This window comes from Protopterus annectens, chromosome 9.part0, assembly GCF_019279795.1.
Source record: "Protopterus annectens isolate FY-2018-M chromosome 9.part0, PAN1.0, whole genome shotgun sequence".
Lineage (NCBI taxonomy): Eukaryota > Metazoa > Chordata > Ceratodontiformes > Protopteridae > Protopterus > Protopterus annectens.
This window is the reverse complement of record NC_056743.1, coordinates 1,383,416,083-1,383,439,510: the sequence shown is the minus strand read 5'-3', so window position 1 is coordinate 1,383,439,510 and position 23,428 is coordinate 1,383,416,083. Positions and strand designations below refer to the sequence as shown.

The 23,428-nt window shown below is 37.5% G+C and overlaps 1 protein-coding gene across 1 annotated transcript in view; it reads right to left on the bottom strand.

Moving 5' to 3' along the window:
• Window positions 1–604: 604 nt before the first annotated feature.
• Window positions 605–23,428, bottom strand: part of LOC122810680 (extracellular calcium-sensing receptor-like) — a 312,165-nt gene continuing 289,341 nt past the window's right edge. The window contains exon 6 of the mRNA XM_044082250.1: window positions 605–1,687. Coding sequence (XP_043938185.1) covers window positions 780–1,687 — 908 coding nt within the window. The 3' untranslated portion in view covers window positions 605–779. The remainder of the gene's footprint in view (window positions 1,688–23,428) is intronic.

Genomic DNA, 23,428 nt, shown 5'->3' with positions numbered 1-23,428 from the left:
GTACTCTATCACTCTACAAAACTGAGACAGGTAATTTACTCAGGTTGTGTTTCACTGTTTTATTTACAGACATAACAATTGTTGTAACACATTTCCATTTAATAAAAGATGCTAGCTGGTTACCATGATAAATAAAATGCTAGTAATAATGAAGCTCAATAGTTCCATGGCAGTGCAAGTTTTGTCCTTCGGTTCAAGTTCACTATTGATCCAACAGTTTATGAGGAACATCACCTGTTATAGACAAATGAGAGCAGATAGTATCCATTCACTTCTACTATTCTAGCAGTGCCTAAGCATAGGGCCTTCTCTGTATTATGTTTGTGAGTGTGTGCCTATTTTTGTAAATACACGCTTGTTTGCACTTTGATCTTAATCTTTATTTTGGGGGGGGGGTTCTAGCTGAGGAGATAAGGATCTTAAGGGAAAACTCAGCACCTATCTGTCTAGAAGTCCATGTTGACCAAGTGGCAGTGACGTGAACATAGTAGGCTGGAGGTTTGGGTCAGAGTCCCAAAAGAGCTACTATTATTCTCTCATTTATCTGATTCCGTGAATTAAAGAGACATTTAGTATTACATTATAAGAAAGATATTAGCTTAGAATCAGTAATGTAGCAACTACTTTTGAAAATGTTATACTCTGTGTTAATTCTAAATAAATGTCTTAAGGGATAAACATTTTGCAGTCATGCCAGAAATAAAATGGAAGCATATGTTGGTGTATCTTGAAATGCAAGGCAGTAAGCAGAAACTTTGCCATACCCACATACTGTTTTGTTAGTTCACATTTCCTTTACCCATTAAATGTTTTTTGGTATTTTGCTCAGGCTTAAGCAATATAATGTAGCATTTACCCAGAAATATACAGAACAGTAACCCTGCAGTAGAGGACAGAATAGCAAATATTTCAACAGCAACCATATATTTACCTTGTGTGCTGAGATAAGCAGGAATGAATGAAAGCCAAACACTTAGAAAAACAAGCATGCTGAATGTGATGTGCTTTGCCTCATTAAAGCTGTCAGGCAGTTTCCTTGCAAGGAAAGCTGCAATGAAACAAACCATGGCTAACAAACATAAGTACCCCAGTGAACAGTAGAAGAATGTCCTTTGTCCTTCATTGCATTCAACTATAATCTTTTTACTGACTGATGTAGTCTTCAGTTCAGGGAAAGGAGGGGACAGCCACAGCCAGAAAGCACAGATCACAATCTGAAACAGTGAGGAGACTGTCACTATAAAAGCTGGAATTTCAGATCCAACCCATCGTTTTAATTTGCTGTTTGGGTGTGTTGCATTAAAAGCAATTATGACTGTGATTGTCTTAGCAAGAACAAAAGAGACACTTATGGAAAACACGATGCTGAAAATGGTCTGACGAAGAATGCATGTGACTTGAATAGGGTATCCAATAAATATCAAGGAACAGAGGAAACACAACATAAGTCCAAACAGCAGCAGGTAACTCAGTTCACGATTGTTAGCTTTCACTACAGGTGTACCATGGTATTTAATGAAAGTTAACAAAACAATAGTCGTTAAAATGAGAAGAAACATTGCTGTTGTAGCTAATGATATTCCCAATGGCTCATCGAAGCTCAAGAACTCTACCATCTTTGGAACACACTTGACACGTTCATCATTTGACCATTCACTTTCTGGACAGATGAGACAGTTATCTGAGTCTAGAATATAAAAAGAGATAAATACATTAAATGAAGCACCACTTAATGTACACATATTCTTTATTATTTCTCATAAATGTAACAACCAATATGAATTCTTAAAAAAGCTGTAGTCAGAAAAGGTAGGCAATTATGGACATAGCCCATGTAAGATAACCAAGTTAAAGTATACATTACAAATATCAAAACATAAAATGTATGCAGAAAAATGAGAATTTATTATAGTACAAAACATCTCATATCATTATACCAATACTTAATAATATTGCTTTGGACTAGCACAAAGCAGTATTGAAAATAAGATGTTAAAATTATAATAGCACAGCTTCATAAATTAAAAGGCATATAAAGCAGTATTTAAAATCTACAATCAGAAATAAGAACATGCATGATACACAGTCAAGAGCTATAAACAATATATAGTATGACATAATCATAAAATTAAAACATCAAATTGACATTTAAATTCAGAATTCATGGAGATATTGGTGCAAAGGATTTCAAGATTCAGATATCAGAACAGAACAAAAAATTATTTATTGTACCTGCACACTCCTAGAATAAAAATCTAAACTATACATGTATTCATTTATTCACTGATTAACTGCTTAGTCTAACTCTAGGTCATGGGAGGGGGAGGGGCAGGACTCTATTCCAGTGCTCAGTGATTAAAGGGTATAGAAAGTCATTCTGACCCAGGTGTCAGCCTATTGCAGAAGTCCTACAGGCACATATTCAATTCACACAACATGTATATCTACAGGCAGTTTAGAGTACTAACACTTAACACTATCTTTTGGGGAGGTGGGAGAAATCAGACCAGCATTCAAAAGACATGCCAACAGGAGACTGTCCCATTGACTCCACTTTACACAGAATTGAACTGAAAAACTGACATCAACTGCTGAACCACTGTGTTGTCCTAGTACATACATATTTACAAATCACCTCTGACAACATAATTATGTTATCAGTTTTTTCCAGCTATCAAGATATTCTACTCTCTGTACTGTTTATTATTATTTATTTATTCTTCTTCCTGTGCCCCATCACTATCCCACTCCCTCTTTTTATCTCACCCCTTCTCTTTATATTTACATATATTTATAACTACATTGTTTATTTATTTTTTACATATACACATACACCAAGCTGGACCTAGGTCTAACCCATTAGAATGCTGAAGTCTTCCAGACTACTAGGAGTGCATAACTTTTCAGCTATGTACATTCATAACAAGGGAATGCTAAGCCCATAACCATGTAGCCAAGTCCCCCCATAACACAAACATTCATCAGCCTTATCTTTTTCTTTCTATGCTGCCACATATTAGGTCCTCCTACAAAGCAGAATACCTCATGATCTCAAATAAGCATAACTCCTAGAATATGAAGCAGTACAGAAAGATATCCTTTGATATAGACAGAATTCTCTTTCAGTGTCAAACTGAACATGAATAGCAGACGGCCACCAGAATAATTAAGCAGTAAGCTTAGTAACTAATATGTGTGCATGGAGTAGGTTAGTCATTCAAGGAATGCACAGCAGTACTAAAATATAATGTGTGCTAAATAGTATAATAATTGAGAGAGATGCAACCAGGAAACTAAAATAGCATAAATAAGTATCTTCAAAAATGTTTATATATAAATTCTGAAGCTGTTCACATGTAAGGCTAAATTATAAAAAAAAAACAAAAAGAATCTTTGTTTTTAGATTTCATAGTACATAGCATACCAAGGACATCATTGTCTCTTAAACTGTACAATGGTATACCTCTCTTATAAAAAATATTACATTTTACAGGACTCATCTGATATTTCTGATTATGAAAAACTTAGCAGGACTTTGTCATCCAAAGGTTCTACATCTAGGATAACACTGTACCTGTTAGTACTCAATCAGTTTTTATAAAATTATTGGTTTTCATAAGAGAGTATTAAGTTTTGGGGGGCCATTTTAAAATTAACCATTTTCTATTTTGGTGAGAATCAAACATTGTACCTCTTGCTTATAAGAGAAGGACCTTAACCATTATACCAACCCTGTGCATTTAACTGCTGCCCTTATTTTCACCACTAATGTGAATGTCTAATGGAAGTAAGTGACATATTTTATTGTTGCATGTAGCTCATGGAAGGAGATTAAGCTCCACATGTTGGGGAAAATATAAAAATCCAGTATGCAAGAATCAGTACATGTAAATAGGAGTATTATAGCAAGTAACTCTTAAGTCAGCTATGCCCGCCAAGTCTTATAAAAACTTACATATTCATGATTATCGTTGTAGTAATAACTGGCATGCACATTTTTTTTCTGAAATGGACTCCTTAATTATGTCTCATGTTGCATATTTATACTACATGATGGCGAGTTCCTTCTTAATCATTATGACTATGAATGATATTTTGTGCTCAAATCTTAAAGTTCAAGAGACTGATACAAATTTACCAGCTGTAGAGGCTCATAGAAGAGATAAATACAAACAGTGATATTCTGTTAATGATAGGGATCGAGTCATATGACATCTTACAAGTACCAAACCAAACACAAATAAGAATCAGACCTATACCTGGTGTCATTACTTTATAAACTGAAAACCATTTTTTTAAAATACAAAAGAAACTTCTACAGGTGCTACAATGTGTGTAACCTCAAGAACATTAAACAGGGAAGATATCCCAAGGAAGGGGGACCAAGGAAATGGCTTCATGTAGTTGCAACAGCAGGTGACTCAATATTTAGCTTACCTGATTAGTTATTATGCAGAGGGGTTAGACAGATTTACTGTTTTCTTAATTGTGGGTATATAATTTTAAGGAAAACGAGTGTGTATTGTGATTTGCAATTAAACTAATAAGCTGAATCAGCCTTTTGGGCAAAAGGAAAACAGATTGCATAATTATTGCTTTATTCATAGTATCACTGAACTTTCTGAAAATTTTACAATTTTGACTTACAAATTCTAACACAGAATATAAAGGATTATAATCAGTTTTCTAATTGTAATCATGTTATTATGTGTTTGAGACATGGATGCCAAGAAATTCACCTCCAGAAAATGATCTTCCAATCTTATTTGTGCCATCCCACTCCTTAACTTGCCTGCTCAAAATGTTAATGCTAGAAGTAGTGTATCAACTCTAAGACAGTTATGTGGCAAAGAATTTCTTTCTCTAACCACATGCCACTTACCTGATCTGTATGGTGCTGCCATGATAAAAGGTACAAGTAACTGCCCAGCATATTTTATTTACTTTTATACTTCATTAAAGTATACTGCAAAAATATTATACTGGAAAGAAGTATGAGCCAGACAGAGAAAGGCTGCTGACTCTAGGCTTGCTTAATGCACTAGAAGCAATTTAGAGTGGATACCTTAGGGGTTAACCTGCTGCTACATGTAAAGGTGCAGCCCAGTTCACTTACATTGGCTTGTTCTGTAGATTCATGAGTGTACTATTGGAGGTGTAAGACTAGCAAGGCAAAACAGGTCACTATATACATTCAGTGAAATTTCTAACTGAATGGTGATTGGCAAGAGGTCATGTATACATAATTTATTTATTAGTTATTGTCAGCTGGACTTTTTATGAGCATATTTGTTAAACCATGCACAAAGATATTGATATTGTTGTAATTTGCTATATTTATAGTTTAGACAATTGTTCAGTGATTTAAAGAAGCTTTGATTTTATTTCTGACTATAATTAAATGTTAATGCTAAACTATACTCCTTCCACAGTGTCTTCCAAAGATAATATTATGCTACCTGTATTTCATGTAAACCAAACAGAAAATAAGAGCCAAATACATGAAACTTGCAAGATTTGGCCAAAAAAGTAGCATTAATTATGACAATTTATTTAAGCTATGAATAGAAAAATATATGCCTAATGACCAGTGCGAGCTCTGAATAAAGCTTTCATTTATTAAATGATGAAATTAGTAGTTTGCTTGGTTATAAAATTTGTGATGTATAACTTCACTTAACATTTCCAAAGATACTATAAAATATATTAATATTGGAATCTAAAGAAACAGCCTTTTCAAGTTTGGAATGTCAAGCTTCCATGATAAAAGGCAGATGTAACTGCCCATGTACTTCATTTAGTGTTATGCCTCATTGAAGTATTGCAAAAATAGTATATTAGAAAGGAGTATTCTGTTAGCATCAGACACAGACAGCCACCCAACGAGACAGCTCACATCTGCATTATTATCAAGGAAAGTCTGCAACCCATATAGAAAAACCAGTACAGTTATATAAATTATAAATGTTTTATGCAAATTCTCATATGTTCAGAAAGTGATGCATGTCTCAGGTGTACAGTAATACCTTATGAGTGATGTTTGGAATACACAGTTATAGATTTGGCCCAATACGTGTGCATCAATTATTTCAGCTGGCCACTGTATATAAACCAGTGAGCAGGTGGATGTTAGCATCATTTGCACAAGTATAAGAATAAGTGACACTTAAACATCTACTATGACAGCATGTGTCACAACAGTTACAGAAAATCAGTGTGGGTCAACAATTACAAAAGCAATCATGCACAACTGATTATGAATTGTGATTAAAAGCATTTATTCTGCAATAAACACCCATGTCTCTAATGGACACAGGCAGCCTGTACATGGTTCATCTCTCAGGCCCCTGTTCGAAATATTTCTTTTTTAATGAAGGCTCTGAATAAGCAAGCATTACATATCCACTCTGTGAATCAGACACATGCCTAAAATCTCAAATAATTGTGCAAAGGGCAGGGCACAGTCACCATCACTTGGAAAGACAGGAGGAGGGTGGAGGGACAGGAGGGCAAGCCTGACACTAAAGTAGTGAGTGTGCACAAGTAAAACACACATTTATTCTTTAAGTATTCAGTTTGCAGGACCAATGGGAAGATAAGTTTAGCAGTCCACAGCACTGCTTAGATAAGTATAGTGTGTGTGTGTGTGTGTGTGTGTGTGTGTGTGTGTGTGTGTGTGTGTGTGTGTGTGTGTGTGTGTGTGTGTGTGTGTGTGTGTGTGTGTGTGTGTGTGTGTGTGTGTGTGTATGCTGTGGTATGGGCAAGCACTTTGGTAGCACTATGTCCTGGCATCTCAGACCGGTGTGAGCCATGCATGGTAGACTAACCAGTTCTTCTTTGTCACCTCCAACCACAAAAACTACCTCTGCCAGGACTTGCACTGCTAGCTCTATGGTCTTGGCTAGAATTTGGTATGCTACCTGATTGTGATTGATGTCTAATCGATGAGCTCTCATCATGACTATGCCAAAGGCCATGACCACATGGCATACAATGTCTGGATGTTGACACCACAATGACTGATGGAACAGTGGAAGTAGCATGACTACAGGAGTGGGATCTTGCATATGGTCATGTTGGTGAACACCAGATGATGTAGTGGTTCTATGGTCACAGGGATGCCAACCCTTCCCCAGCAGACATTCAAGTACAGACACTACCCTTATCCAGTGTGTCATTTATCTTGTACAAGGAGTTAACCACATGGTTCATGCAGTCCCGCATGTCAGAATGCACAATGTTTGGTACTCACTAGCTCTTCTGAGACCCCTGTGGAACATGCCTGTACCTCCATGACAACCCAATATATATGTTGTGTGGCACCTACTGACATATCAACATCAGGAGCAGGGTAGCCAATAGAGCTCTCACAAGCTCCTCTAACAACCCACCTGTCTGACACCTTGGCCTTAAGATGGCTATAAAGATAATCAACCAGTTCTGCAACTGGAGTAACCGCACTTTCATGATCAACTCTGTCACCCTCAACTTGTTTAATGTCAGAGGTCTCTGACTCTCTGTGTCATACATATGTCTAAGAATACTGATTGTGTCTGAAGACAGAGATGTTGGAAGTGCAATCTCAATAGCAGACTGACCCTCTGCACCCCTAAACTGTGTCTTTTCCTTGCCACTATCATCATCAGTGGCTACTAATAGTCTGCATTAGACAGTAGACGTTCTACAATGCCACTGGCAGGATTACCCATGATAACAAGTAAGCAAAAAAAAAATATCTAGAATAAGCAATGATCAAACATATGGTATGTGAAACTATTATTAGAAATAAACATATGCTAATGCAATGAAACAAAATAACATTCAGTTACATATAAACCTACCTTTTGGATATTAATAAGAATACAGAAGGTGTGATTATCTATCTATCTATATGTGTGTGTGCCTGTGTGTGTGTGTGTGTGTGTGTGTGTGTGTGTGTGTGTGTGTGTGTGTGTGTGTGTGTGTGTGTGTGTATGTCTGTGTGTGTGTGTGTGTGTGTGTGTGTGTGTGTGTGTGTGTGTGTGTGTGTGTGTGTGTGTGTGTGTGTGTGTGTGCATGTGTGTGTGTGTGTCTGTGTATATACAATTATAATTATCTCTTTACATAACATACCTGGAAGTTCTGTAGTAGATATACTTGGGCTATCTTCCACATTAGCCCCAAATTCAAGGATTCTGTGTGAACCCTATACGAAGCTGTCTAGATATCTGACAGTGGACGGGAACTTCCCTGTTTCAGTTAGTGGTGGCTTAGTAGAAGAATTACTCCCCCTTCCATAACTATACATTCATCAGCAAGTGCAGCTGACAGATGTCTGGCTGCCAGAATCATATCACTGACCCCATGTCTTATTTTGGAATATATATATCCATGGCCTCATACCGCATTCACATCATTCACCACCTGCTTTCAGATATGGTCATGGGATAACCTTTCACCCCTGCCTCTCACAAAGAGGAATGATACATGGTGACATAGGGCCTGACTGATCATATCATTCTAAGCATTAGTGGAGGTTTATGGGTGCAAATGTCTTAAGCACCATAGCAATAATAGGAAAAAAAAAATCCAGACTAAAGATAATTAAACACAAAACAATATATGTATAAATGCATTCATCCATCATACACAAAATACATGAAAAAGGAAAGTTTCATACGATTATACACAACTTAATACAGATGCCTTTCCCCCACCATTGCAAAACAAAGAAAAAACTTGATAATAAATTCTCAGCAGGACAAGCATTTCTGTTACTCTGTAGTACAGGACAGCATTTACAAAAATAATTTACACCTGTCAAGGAAAAATGGTTAGTTTTTGGCATGATAGCCACATCCATGGTGGCAGCCAGGTAGACATCAGAGCCTTGACATAATTGTTACTGCTACTAATGCAAGACCTTGATAGGAATTCATACAATAGTCTTCTGAACAAAGTATGGCCATCTTTCAAGATCAAAAGTTCCATTAAACTGTCACCATTATGTAGAAAAATAGTGCATGGTGAATAAAAAACTGTGGTATACATGGTAATGCCAGCAACTACTAAGAATAATGCAGTCAGTAAAACAATGCTTGTATGGTGAAATGCTGAAATGCAATCTATAATTAAGATTAAAATACATCATTTTGTTCATAACAGCAACCTACCTTTGCAGTGAATCTATTATGAAAGCAGCAACATGTTTTCAAAGCAAGTAGCAGTATTGAGCTATCCAGATTCTAACAGTCTCCTCTATGGTAATGCAATTAAATTACCTACATGATTACCTTTATATGGTACAGAATTAGCCCTTTCAGCACTGTGAGTATATAAATGAGGTGTGCACTTAGCATTCATGAACTCCACAATCTGCACTATGTGCAAAGAATGTAAACATGGTGTAAGGACCTACACGATTACATACACACACCCTACCGCTGCAAAGATAAGCACTGAGAAGGGTATCTGCTAATTGCTAGCAAGTGTGAATGATTAGTCTGCTTGTGGTATCAATCAGTTTTTCACAGTCAGTATTCTTTGATGTGCACTTACAGAGGTTGTGTCAGGAAGAATGACTTGCAAGACATGTTGTGACTACCATTGACTGACTTAGGAAAGCAACATTCCTAACTTTTATATGAATTGTTTATGACAACAGTTTCTGCCTCTGAGTAGAACTGCATTTGCAATTCTAAGGAAATAGGCTAATCAATTTCTACATATATCAACTGCAAGGCAAGGCACATATGAGTTGTGTTAGAGAAGCTTAGATATGGAAATGACATTCAAAAAATAAAGAGAAGAAAAAAGGTGCAGTGTTCCAATTTTTCATTTAATATTGTGTGAGGAAAGATGTATCCTCCCTGTTGGCAGTATCACAGTCGTCCACACATCTAACTGGTAATTACATAGGACAAAAGCCCAAATATTTTTCAGTTGCACATGATAATGTCAATTGATACTATGTCACAACTTGAGTATATGTAACTTTCTTTCTATATTCACAGTCTATATATATTTGTGTTGTACATACTGATAAGAATCTGAAATGTGTTTTATGAATGCTTTGGTGCCCATGGGGTGCTAATCCAGAAATGGTTGTGTTTGTGTATTTAGTTAGTGATGATGTTTAAGTAGCTTATGTTCATGTGTTTCAACATAAACATAAGCTCTTTATGCTCATGTTCAACATTAACATAAGGAGCTTATATTTATGTTGAAATATATCAAAGTTGAGGAACTATCAGACCTGTATATCTTAAGTACTTGTTTCATAGCATTTCTTCTATTTCAGTAACCTTTTCTTTGCTTCTTTGATTGGCCGCCATTTGATATTCCTCACTCTGGACTTGCATGAGTTCCTTGCACTGAACTACAGTTCACCACCTAAGGAAAATGTGACAATTTTAATTTATGCTGCCTTCTGTAGTGCAAACAAACCTGGTGGTGGTGCACAGCCATCAGCACACTGGATAGTACTCAGCAAAGAAAATGTATGTATCAGATATCTTTCTCTGTAGCACAAGGTGTAAGTACAGTAAGCCTACAGAAAAAGGACTGCTGGTGAATGGTTTGAATCTAGTTAACTGACAATTTTACAGAGGTGGGGTCTGAATACATATTTACCACATTTTGTTATATCATTCTATTGTTGCTTAAAACTCAACTGTTCTCAGTATTGCTAACAATATATGAGTTGTTGTCTGTCCACTTTCACATTATTTAAAATAAACTACAGTTCTGATACTGTATGCCAGAAGTTAAATTTCTGATGTGTCACGGACATGTGAGAAGAATGACTGTGTCACTGTAATGCACTTCTTCCTCTGGTCATTTCTATGTATGTCCATTGACTGAATTCATTTTGCTATCAGATTTTTTTTTTCTATGTCATTTTTATCTAATGCCTTTTGCATTTGTGTTCCACCCAGTAGTATGCAAATATGGGTTCACTGCCTAAGAAAAAAGTGGAAATTTTAATTTAGGCTGCCTTCTCTAGTGCAAACAAGACTGGAGGCAGTGCATGTCTGTCAGCATTCTGGACATTACTTGTAATACTGGTAGTATATTTTCCCATACCATAGGTTTTCAACAATTTTAAGCCCTTGGCATCCACAATAGGTCACATGGGTGGATCATAGATACTCATGTATTTCTGGAATATTGAAGATACTTGGAATTTGAGGATAGCCATTTCTTAGTAACTTGTATTCTTGATCAGTAATTTGTCCCTGCATAAACAGGTCATATAATAAAATATATATTTTAGAATATGCTATATTTACTTGGTTCCTAGAGACTTCCTTGCACCATTCAGATAACGAAAAACTCTCCATCTTAAGATTATAGTCAAAGGTATTCATAAGCATTAGGCTGCTGCCCTTTCCAGGTTTCATTAATCTAATATCCTTGTTTATATAAACATTTCTTAGTAAATCTCCCTCTTCTCTACTAAGATTAAAACTGGATGGCCTAGTGTTGTCACGCAGGACCTGTCAAATGTTGGGTTCACATAATTTCTCGAACAACATAGTAGTTGGATGTATAGGTGGGTTATAAGTACTAGGTCTCCTTGATACATCGGTATACTTGGCATTATAATCATTAACAAAAAATAAAGCAGCAAAATGTAATTTTTATTATAAAGTTTCAAATTGGTCAATGTTGCTGCTAAATTTGCCCTTCTAGTTGTTTCAAAGGTCATAACTTTCTCAAACAAATTGGCATGAACACTAGAAATAGCTAGGTTACTACAATTATAAATGTTAAACTCCCCATGGTGGTTAGTAATAACATTACCTAATTCCATGACCAATAGCTCATCTGTCTTCCTCTCCTCCACATCTGGTATAGAGGTGATACCTATGTCTGATCCTTCCTGGATTCTTGCATAACAGGATTGGTCTTCTCCCCCTTTTGTTGTTTTTTTAGCCTCTCATATCTCCTGAGGGCAGAAATCCTAAAGGGTCTAGAAAATGACCATTGTTATCTGTGGGTGTCAAATACATATCATATTCATTAACATAAAGACTTCCTTTCCCAGATTCCAAGGACTAGGGTATGCTTTGTGGTTATTATAATAACCCTTGGTAAGCCACAATTTATTTTATTTTTTAAGCCTAACCACTTTATTTACATGTTTAAAAATGTTGCAGTAATCATTGTTAAAATGTCCAAATGCCAAATCCATGTTAATACTACTGTCCAAATGTTTAACAATGGATTATAAAACATCCATAGTAGTGTGATTGTGTCTCGTAAGAACTTCCATAAATTCACACCCATGTTTATTTAATAGCTGAAGCAATTCCTTGTGTGGACTGGAATATTTCCTAAGTCCCATTGGGTACTTCCATGCCTTGAGATCCTTGAGCACAATACTGGATTTAGTACATTCACAAAAGTAACTGTTTTCCAAATGCAATTTACAAAACTTAAGTTTATTTTCAAAAAAAATGTAATTGTTTATTAAGGGAAATCCTTGTAATGTTTTCATGTCTATGGGCTGAAGAAAAGTCACTGTGAACATGTAACCACTCACCCAGATTAGTAACTCCTCCTTTATGATTTTCTGTACCCAAAGTATTACCTTTACTGTGGTATTGATTAGCTAATAATGTATCTCCTGGCCCTTTATAGGCAGTGTGAACAAATTGCTGTCCTGGAGTAATATCCTTCTGTTCTGATAGTATCAAACTCACACCACTATTTCATTATGTAATAGAAAAGATGTTGTACTCACTAAACCATCAGTGAGATATAGAAGTAACATGTCGATTAATTTGCTGGCTCTACTGTTTGATGAGTCTGGCAAGATTTCCAACTTTTGTCTCAAATAAATACAAAGTCTGAGTGAATTTATGGATAATTAAGTTACATTTATACTCCACATCATTTGTGGTTAAAAGCCATGATTATGGATCTGTGCACTTGGTTTAACCTGTGATTCCAGTAATACTGTTTGGAAGAGTACCATCTCCCTAGCAAGATATCCACAAGTGTTATAATGTGTACAATTACAATGGGAGAAACCTCCCACAACCCTTTTATCTCATACAAATTGCAACACAATCATATCATGCAATGATTGTACATAATTGGAGTATCACAGCTTTGTTAAGACTTCCACTGTGGCACATGTAATTCATACATGTTTGTAGTTGGTGAACTTATATAGCTTGCTATTCAATTAGCACCAAATGCAACATTCTGTGAATGTCCTGACATTACGCAAACAACACTGCATGATGTTATTATTCTCAATTTTTATTTTAGAGAAAGAAATAAGTCATTTTATAATATCTTACAAGTAAAACATTTGTTCTGCAAATGTTGTGGTTTGAGTGTCCTGTGACAAATGCATTCAGTAATTACTTGTATAGCATATCTACATGGATATAGTGTGTTTCAAATCTGGGACAACGTTGGACAAAACAACAGGAACAGCTTCCTTGGGTGAGAAACATTTGATATTGCAATGTTCACAACTGGGTGAACATTAACATAGTTACATCCTTGCCATCATTCTGACAAATCATATGCTGACAGATACTGGATCCCCCTTTCAAAATGATACTGTACACATTATCCTCAAATGTCCTTTATTACTTCACACATTAATTTAATTTATTAGTGACAAGCTCAATTACTATGCTGTGTGGCATATGTAGTCAATACACAGCTCTGTAGAGTCTGTAGCATGACAGGCAGGGGGGTTGAATCTGGTAACATCTGTCTGTCACATATCTATGCTACACAAGAGTGGCTTAGGCAAAGGAAGTAGTTATTGCACAAGCAGAGGGCAAACATTTAAAGGCATCACAGATGGATGTATTTCTATTGAAAATGTTTTTTGTGACATCGTCACATTTGAATGCATTGAGTATATATGTTTCCATTTATTCTCTCCTCATACTTATCCCTGCACTATTAACATTGTATTCTGTGTAAATTATCTGTTTCACATTCCCTGCAACTACATGATTAGAAGTCACTTGCCCTTACTTCATATAAACTGTTCATGTGTGCTTGCATAATACATTTGCTACAGAGAAGGAGTTTTGTTTGCACTGTGTGCTTCATGGCTACTAACACTGCTGCTAGCCATTAAACAGTGTTCAGAAATGTGTAAGTGTGATGAGAAGTATGCATATTTAATTAGCACTGCTGCTCATCTCTCTAATGCGCTGAAATCATGTAGGTTTCATGTGAAGTCCATGCAATGGTTAAATCCCAGGAAAAGTCTCTGGAATCATGTTATCAAGTAAATATCTACCTAATGGTCTTCTTCTCATTATCATAAACATCTAAGGTATGTAGGAATATGTTTTGCTTTAGTAACTACAAAAGAAGTAATCAAAATCAGTGCATTTTCCTAAAATCCAGAGACATTTCACTGAAAGTATCTAATGAGAACAATACAATATGCTTATGCTTTGTAACCTGAATATCATGGTGCAATATGCTTATGCTTTGTAACCTGAATATCATGGTGCAAGAGTCAAAAAACTGTGGGTTCGGAAACCTAAAAATAACAATTGTAAATAAGTAAACAAATAAATAAAATTAACAATCAAGCACTTAATAAATAATTTATGCATAAAAAACAGATTTCAAAACATGCTGTTTCAGCACTAAAGCCTTTAGTGAGGGGGGAGGTTAGGCTTGATCCCATAATTCCCCACACCCCTGCTATTTATGTATAATAACTCAAGTATTTTTGCACCTCAAACAAGGGGGAATAGTCCAAGGTACAATAAAGTTTGGTTTATTATAGATTTAGTATGGAATGCTCACTATTTATCAAATTATTGATTAATTAGATGACTGATTGAACAAATGTGTTTTGTCAGATGTTAGTATGTATTTGTGAGTATGTGTATGTGATGGCATGAGTGGGTGTGGGGCACTGAGCATCCAAGTGCTCTGGATTATGCGGAACGCTCCACATTTAATGACGAGTGAAGCCACTGTTCCGCTGTTCCACATTGAACAGCTGTGGCTCCACTACACAAATTCTGATTGGTTTGTATACCGCAATTACTGCCAATCATCATTTAGGTATACAAACCAATGCATAACTGTGCTGCCCTTCCACATTACACAGCATTGGCTGTGCTCCGCAGTCTTTGATTGGCTCATAGACCGCATTTACAGCCAATCGTGAATGCGGTCTACGAGCCAATCAAGTGAGCTTCTCAGGGGGACGGGAGCCAATGAGAGCTCCCCAATACAGGCCAATTGCATTCCGGGATGCCTTTTCATGCCAAAATAATGGCTTGAAAAGGCTTCCAGGAATCAGGAATTTTACTTTTCGCAAGTTGCTTGCAGCAACAACTTGGATGGAAGAACTCTGAAGACCGTGAACTTCAGCATCGGGGAAAAGAAAGGAACAGCTGTGGTGAAGACTTTGGGACTTGGAAGCCAGCCGGCTAGAAGAGGAGTTCGTGAGCTGAATGGACTTCAGGTTCAGGGACCGTACTTGCTGCTGCTTTGGTGGAGTGAGACCGGTCAGAAGGCTGAGGTTTATTTTGCTGCCTGCAGGATCATCGTTTGTGCCGTGGATTGTATTAAGCTGCTGGTGCTATTTACATAGGTAGAGGTAAGCGACTGTTTTAGCTACAATGGTTAAGGTTAATGTTAATGGATAAGGTTAATGGTTAGGCAATTATTTCCCTATCCTTAAAACTGGTATGCTAGCACAGATCCTGATATTGTAGCAATTTTCTAAGTTTATAAGAGCAATATTTAGTATCTCTGGGCTGCTTGTCCCCCTGGTACATCTGATACTGTTAATTAAGCAACTTTCTGAGTTTTATAAGAGGAATATTTAAAGTGTCTCTGTGTTTGTGCTGCTTGTCCCACTAGTGCATCTCTAAATAAAATTGCCATTTTTTAGACAAACTGTATGCCAAGTCAGGTCCTGTTCTAGCAACTTTGTAAGTTTATAACAGCAATATTTAAAGAGTCTCTGTGCCATTTTAGAGAAACTGTATGCCAAGTCAGGTCCTTGTTATTCTGGCAACTTTCTACATTTATAAGAGCAATATTTAAAGTGTGTATGTTTGTGCTGTTTGTCCCCCTCGGACATCTTGTAATTGCTATTTTTTTTTTTTGCATTAACTGTATGCCAAGTCAAGTCCTGTTATTCTAGCAACTTTTATTTTTGTGCTGCTTGTCCCCTTAGTATGTTGGGCAGGGCTTTGTCCAGATTTCTTGCACTAAGAGGTTGAGAGGTATGTCAGAAGTGAGTTATTTATAGTAATGAGATGATTTAAAGTATTTGGTTTTGTTTTCTGGTAGAACTTTAGAGTGTAACTTGATTGTGCATTCTTTGGTCATAACTGTTCTAAGGCATGATGTCTTAAATGGCACATTCTTGTAAAAGTACAGAGGGCCCTGGTTTTAAGTACCCTTTTTAGACACCTTTGCCAGGCCCAGAACTGGCAGTAGGACAGGGGTAGAACACATCTAAAGTGGTGTATGTAAAATGTAGGTAGTATCGGTGTGTGTATGTGTGTGTGTGTGTGTGTGTGTGTGTGTGTATGTGTGTGTGTGTGTGTGTGTTGCAAGTGCATTTGTTAAGTACCATGCTCTATGGCAATAAGTCTACATCTGACATATGACAGGATGCTATTTAACTTAGTCTAACTAAAATAATTTCTGTGACTTGTAATGTCTGTGTAGGAAATGTAGGAAATTAGATTTTTATAATTACTTATGGTGTGGTTATGGTATTGCAGATAAATAAAGGTTTTGGATCTGAGAAGTGTGTCTTATTGAATTTTAAACATATTCTATCATGCTTCATGGCGAAGGCACGTTTCGCACAGTGCGAAAATAGGGTGTTCCGCATTTTGGCCATTTATCACACATTGTTAGAGTCTGTGTTCCACATTGGCCTCTTAAGAGGTTGAGACCTATGGTGGGGCAATTTGAACCCAACCAGTGTGTGTGTGTGTGTGTGTGTGTGTGTGTGTGTGTGCGTGTGTGCGTGTGTGTGTGTGTGTGTGTGTGTGTGTGTGTGTGTGTGTTGAGTGTTTTTGTTTTTCAGGGTGGTTTGTTGAATCATTAATTCAATGTTTTGTTTTCAAGGAAATACCATTTGATTAAACTTTGATTCAGTATTTCTATGACGCCCATTTAATTTATATTCCTTCATTTAGACCTTTGTCATTCTACTATTCAGCGGGTCATAACAATTTGAATTCACATGCAGGGTCATGTATTTTATTTTATTTATTTATTTTTATTTATTTATTTTTCTTGCAGATTAAAATGTTGCCTTATTGTTAAGTTTTTCCCCAAGATAGTAGGGAGCAGTAAAGGTTTTATACTATCGCAGATCCATTCTTCAACTCTATTCCTGCTAGAAGTAAAGGCTGCAAACATTTAGAACTGTCATTGGCTAACTCATATTTTTTTTCTGCCAACATAAAGTAATAAATAAAACAAAGAGTTCACCAATTGTGAAAGAGTAAAGAAGATGACCCCCTGCTTTGCTGTTTTTTGAAACAGTGATATCAAAATCTGGTCATCTTGTATTAAAATCAGTATACAAGTATATTTTACAAAAAAATACTTCCTTGGATATCCTTGTGTAAAATATTAAACAATCAAAATCAAGGTAGCAAAATATGAGGGATGCATGCTAATGGTCACTTCATTTACCACCTAATTTTGATTGTCTCATCATTGAAAGAACTGTCAAATAAGCAAATAGAAGAAGAACATTATTTTCAGATCCAATGAAAAATAAATAAGACAAAAAAATAAAATGGTTTGCAGGATAAGCCACCCCCTGCAATATATATATATATATATATATATATATATATATATATATATATATATATATATATATATATATATATATATATCAATTCCGATATTACACAATGATGTAGTAAGGGAAAATTCTCACACACTACTGTACCACAATCATACAAAACACACACAAAGTAGCCTCAAGGCAGAAAAATAAGCCCATAACAGCATTCACTTTTATATATGGTGCACAGAGGAATCAGCACTCTACACAGTGAGTACAATTCTCAAACCTAAGTATGACTGCACAGCCATATATTTGTAATCCAATGTCATGGATTCAAAGCCATCCAGGCTATAATATATAATAATTTCTTGATATACTGCAGTTGTACTTGCATTATACAGTGACTGCTACTGTTTTTGAAAGTATTTACTTAATTTTGTGACAAAAATCATAATTTCTTTGCTTGTTGTTTTTTTCTAGTTCTGTTTGTCTCCAGATCACCTTGTAGGAGGGTGAATTAGCCAGGGACTTAGATGTTTGTTAGTTTGTTGTTTAATCCTCACTTGAAAGCTACTTTTGCTGTACTTTTACATTAAGAAATCCCAGCATCATTCATCTTGCAGCAGAAGGTGTTTGCCTGGTCTCGCTGAGTTGGAAAGTTTAATTGTTTATTGGTTAAATGGCATAAGAGTTAGTCTTCAAGCTTTTTTCTGCTCCATAAATCAGGTGAGTTTGTGCAGCAGTGGTCAGCAGTGCCTTATATAGTAGCAAGCATCTGGACAGTAACATTTCCATATAAAGTTAAGATTAGGTCCAAAACCTGTTAAACAGCATGCTAGTGTGCTGAATTAAGCTTAGCGTAGCTAGCCTGTGCATAAAATAACATTATCATATCCCAGCATTATGCAACATCTTGCCTTAACCGCAGAAACTAGTTTGCATTTAGAATAGCACCTCATCCTAGCACTATATCAGATCATTCTCTTAACTCCAGAAACTACCTAGGAAACCCTTGTTAAAACCCAGTTGTTAATCCTAAACAGCCCACACTATTGTACGACTGAGCAATGTGGATATGCAATTTCCTAATGTCTCCAAGGCCAGCTTTGAATGCACTGACTGGAATATATTTAAAGAGGCTGCCACAACACATCAATGTATTAATTTGGATGAGTACACTGAAAATGGTTGTGGGATATATCACAAAACGTACTGAATATGTCACCTCCATGAAGGATATAACCATCAGACCCAACCAAAATCCCTGGTTCCCTAGTGAGGTATATGAATTACTGAGGGCACATAATGCCGCCTTTAAGGCTGGAGATAGAGACACTTTGAAAAAGGCAGGGCCAACTTGAACAAAGGTGTGAGAGTAGCAAAACAGGAATACAATCTAAAAATACAGAGACACCTCACTGACCAGAAAGATCCCAGGCAGCTGTGGAGAGGGATCCAAACCATCACAGACTATAAGCCACCATCCACGTGATGTGATGATAACCCAGACTTTTTAAACAAGCTAAACATCTACTTCAGTAGATTTGAGAAATCAAATAGAACCTCAGCAAAGAGACTATCCACAAATGAAGATGCCACATCACTGTGCCTCAACTTGGAAGAGGTATGCAGGAACCTACATAGGGTTCACACAGGCAAAGCAGGTGGTCCAGATGTGATCCTAGGGTGGCTGCTTAAAAACTGTGCTGATCAGCTGGCACCAGTCTTCCCAAACATTTTCAATATATCAGCTAGGAAAAAGTGTTCACTGACATCTCTCTTCCCAAGAAACCAACTCCAGCATCATTAAATGATTACCGGTCACTTGCACTTACCTCAGTAGTGATGAAGTGTTTTGCAAAAATGGTCAAGGATCACATAATATCCTGCCTACCTGCTACGTTTGATCCTTTACAATTCACATACAAGCCAAATAGTTCTACTGCAGATGGTATAGCCTTACCACTTCATCACACCTTGGACCACCTGGAAAATAAGCACTGTTACATAAGCATGCTGTTCATAGACTTCAGCTCTGCCTTCAGTACGGTAGTTCCACAACAACTGCTGTCTGAGCTGAGTAATCTAGGCATAGAAAAGAAAATATGTAACTAGATCCTTGACTTCCTGACTGAAAGGTCACAAACAGTTTTAGCAGGAAAATATCACTCAAACAGCATTACCCTAAACACCGGGGTTCCACAAGGTAGCCTACTCAGTCCACTTCTTTTCACAATTCTAATGCATGACTGCACAGATATGCATCAGTCAAATAGAATCACCAGATTTGCAGATGACACCACAGTAATTGGCCTTATCAAGAAATGAAGAAGCCTACAGGGAGCAAGTGAACCAACTCGTTCATTGGTGTACTGACAACTTAGCACTAAATGTTGGGAAATCAAAGAAATCTTCATTGATTTTAGGAAGGAAAATAAGCCACACTCCCCTATCATCATCGATGGTGCAACAGTGGAGAGAGTAAATAGCACTAAATTCCTAGGAGTACCTATCTGGCAAGACCTAAGTTGGGCCACAAACACTTTCTACCTTATAAAGAGAGCCCAACAATGTATCCACTTCCTTAGAAGACTTCATAGAGCTAACCTCCCCCCACAGGTCCTACATACCTTCTGTAGAGCCAAGATTGAGACCATACTGGCAAACAACACCATTGTCTGGAATGGAAATTGCTCTCAAGCTGATTGGAAAGCACTGGATAAGATTGTTAGACAGACCACAAAAATCATTAGTTCCAACCTTCAATCCCTACAGGACATATATTAAAACAGATGTAAAGGTAGAATCCAAAAACTATTAAGGGATATATACCATCCGGCTCATGGACTGTTCAAACTCCTACCAAGAAGGAAGTACTATAGAAGTATTAAATGCAGGACATCCAGATTCCATAACAGCTTCTTCCCACATGTTATCAGATTGCTGAACAACAGACCTATAGCCTAACCAGCTAAATGGGTAAAACATTATTTATGTGCAATATGTTATTGTTATTTACATAACTCTCTACGTAGCTCACTTTGTACATCTCTAGCTGCACCACAAAAACTGTAAACTGTAAGTTTATGGCGGTTTACTATGGCAACACTGAAACTGCCTCGGTCGACTGGCACATAGGTTCATAGGTTCATAGGTTCATACTAGGCTATCTGCCCGAGGGCATTTACAAGCCTAGCCCATAGTTTTGTGGCTTACACCACCCCTTTAGTATGGGGAACTATACCCATTATTTTGCTGTGCCTCTGTTGAGCAGTGACACTGAGGTAATCCCTGGGGTATATCTGCGATCTCCCATCCATTGGTCAAGATTTCTCTTGAACAAGGCCAGCGAGGTGCTCTGCCTCACATATACCGGGATTTTATTCCACAGCATAGGGAGTCTTTGGGTGATGAATCTATCCCTCCAGCACGTCCTATTAATAGCCGTGTCGAGGTTTAAGTCTCCGCCCTTGTGGCTCTGACGGATCTAGATTTTTGAGGTGAAGCATATTCATCAAATCTGGGTTTGACATGGCCTTGTATGTTAGGCAAAGGTCACCTCTGAGCAAGCGGTGGCGACTGAATAGAGCTGGAGTTCTTTCAGTCGGGCAGCATAGGACAGATGTTTGAGACCCTTTATCCTTTTGGTGAGGAACTTTGTGGCCTCTCCAGCTGCTGCAAGTGTCGGGTCAGATACATTCGAATGGGGCATTGTACTCAATCATTGGTCTGATGAGTGATGAGTATAGGGAGACTATGACCTCCCTTGATCTAGATGAGAATCCCTTCATGATAAGGTGGGCAATGTAGAAGGTCTTCCTAACTACTTTAGCTACATGGGTGTCGAATGACAGACTACTATCAACCTGGGTCCCCAGGTCCCTGATAACTTCTTCTGTACTCAGTGGATTGCCACCTATTTGGTAGCTAGGGGTAACCTTGTTTTTCCCGAAGGGTATGACTATGCATTTTTTGGCATTTAACTTTAGGCCATGGCTCTGGCACCAGTTATCCGTTTCTGTGAGACCCTTCTGAAGGATATCTGTGTCAGATGTGTTTTCTACTATGGCGCCCAGTTTGCAGTCATCTGCAAACTTTGTCAGCCATAACCCTCCTGTGTTTGCTTGTACTTCAGAAAAGTAGATGCCAAACAAGAGTGGGCCCAGGACTGAGCCCTGTGGTACACCACTTGTGACAGGCTTTGAGTCTGACATGGCGCCAGCAACTCTGACCCTGTGGGTTCTGTCACTCAGCCAGTTTGCAACCCATCTTGTGATGTATGGGCAACCCATCTTGTGATGTATGGGTCAAAAGGCAGTTTCCAGATAGGCAGAATGTCAACCCAAAACCAACTGACTTACACTACAGCAAACGGGTAGTGTAGGCTGATCATTTTGGTTCAATATTGTGCAGGGAGGTAGTGCTTCAGTGAGGAACAGGGAATTAGCCCATTTCCTCACTGTAGTGCAATCTTGGAGTTGGTATATTTTATGTACAAGGTGTGTGTTGGGCAGACCCTCCCACATGGGGGTGTAGGGGGGCATAGTCTCCCTGCAAAATACTAGAAGTAACATACCGTTGACTGTAGAGTTCAAAGGTACGCTAATGTGCATAGCAGGAAGTTAGTGACGTCACCTCTTGCTCTGTCAAATACATCGAACCATGGTGGTCGATGTATTCAGTTTTGCTTTGGGTTACGATTCGAAATTTCATATTCAGCATTTTGAGTTGACCTTTGTTACTGGTCAACCGAAGCTGATTCGAAATTTCAATAGTAAACTGTTTATGGCATATATTGGTGGTGGGTACATTTTTTACATGTGTGCCTCTTTATTTATTCATAGTTTGTTTGTGTCTTTCGGCTTTTTCCCGGTTAGGGGTCACCACAGCAGAACTCCGGTCTGCTAATGATTGGCAGTAGAGTTTTACGTGCTGGCTTACCGGTCCTAACACACAACCTTCAACGAAGGAACGCCCATTCACGCATGTTGCTACACAGAAGACGCTCTAACTGAGGATTGAACGTGCAACATCTAACTGTGAGGCGACAACGCTACCGCAGCACCACCACCACAGAATCTCTTTATTTATTCATAGTACTGGTTGTTATATATCTTTATATTTCTACTGAGTCTGTTCCTGTTGTTGTTGTATTTGTTTTGTTTCTGCTGTAAAAAGCTTTAAAATGTTTTACTTTATTTATTTTTAATACAAAAAAATAAAGTAAAAAAAATGTAAAGCTTTTACAGCTAATAAATCTTCTCTTCTCTTCTCTGGAACTCAAAAAATAAAAGATGATATCTGGGCAGCCAGGTTGGTGCAGTGGTTAGCATTGCCACCTCGCAACAAGAGATTCTCCAGTTCTATCCTCAGCTGGGGTGCTTTCTGTGCAGAGTCTACACGTCCTCCCTGTGGTCACATGGGTTTCCTCCAGGTGCTCCAATTTTCTCCCACATCCCAAAGGTGTGAGTGTGTGCCTTCTGTGGAAGGTTGGATGCCAGGCTGGCAACTCGACACTGTAAAACTCCACTGCCAATCATGAGTTCACAAGGTGATCCACTGTAGCGACCCCTAACCAGGAAAAAGAAGAAGACTTTATTTATTTTTAATATTTTTTATTTCTATTTTTAGTATTTAAAATGATTTAATTTAATCTATCATCCTTCTGTA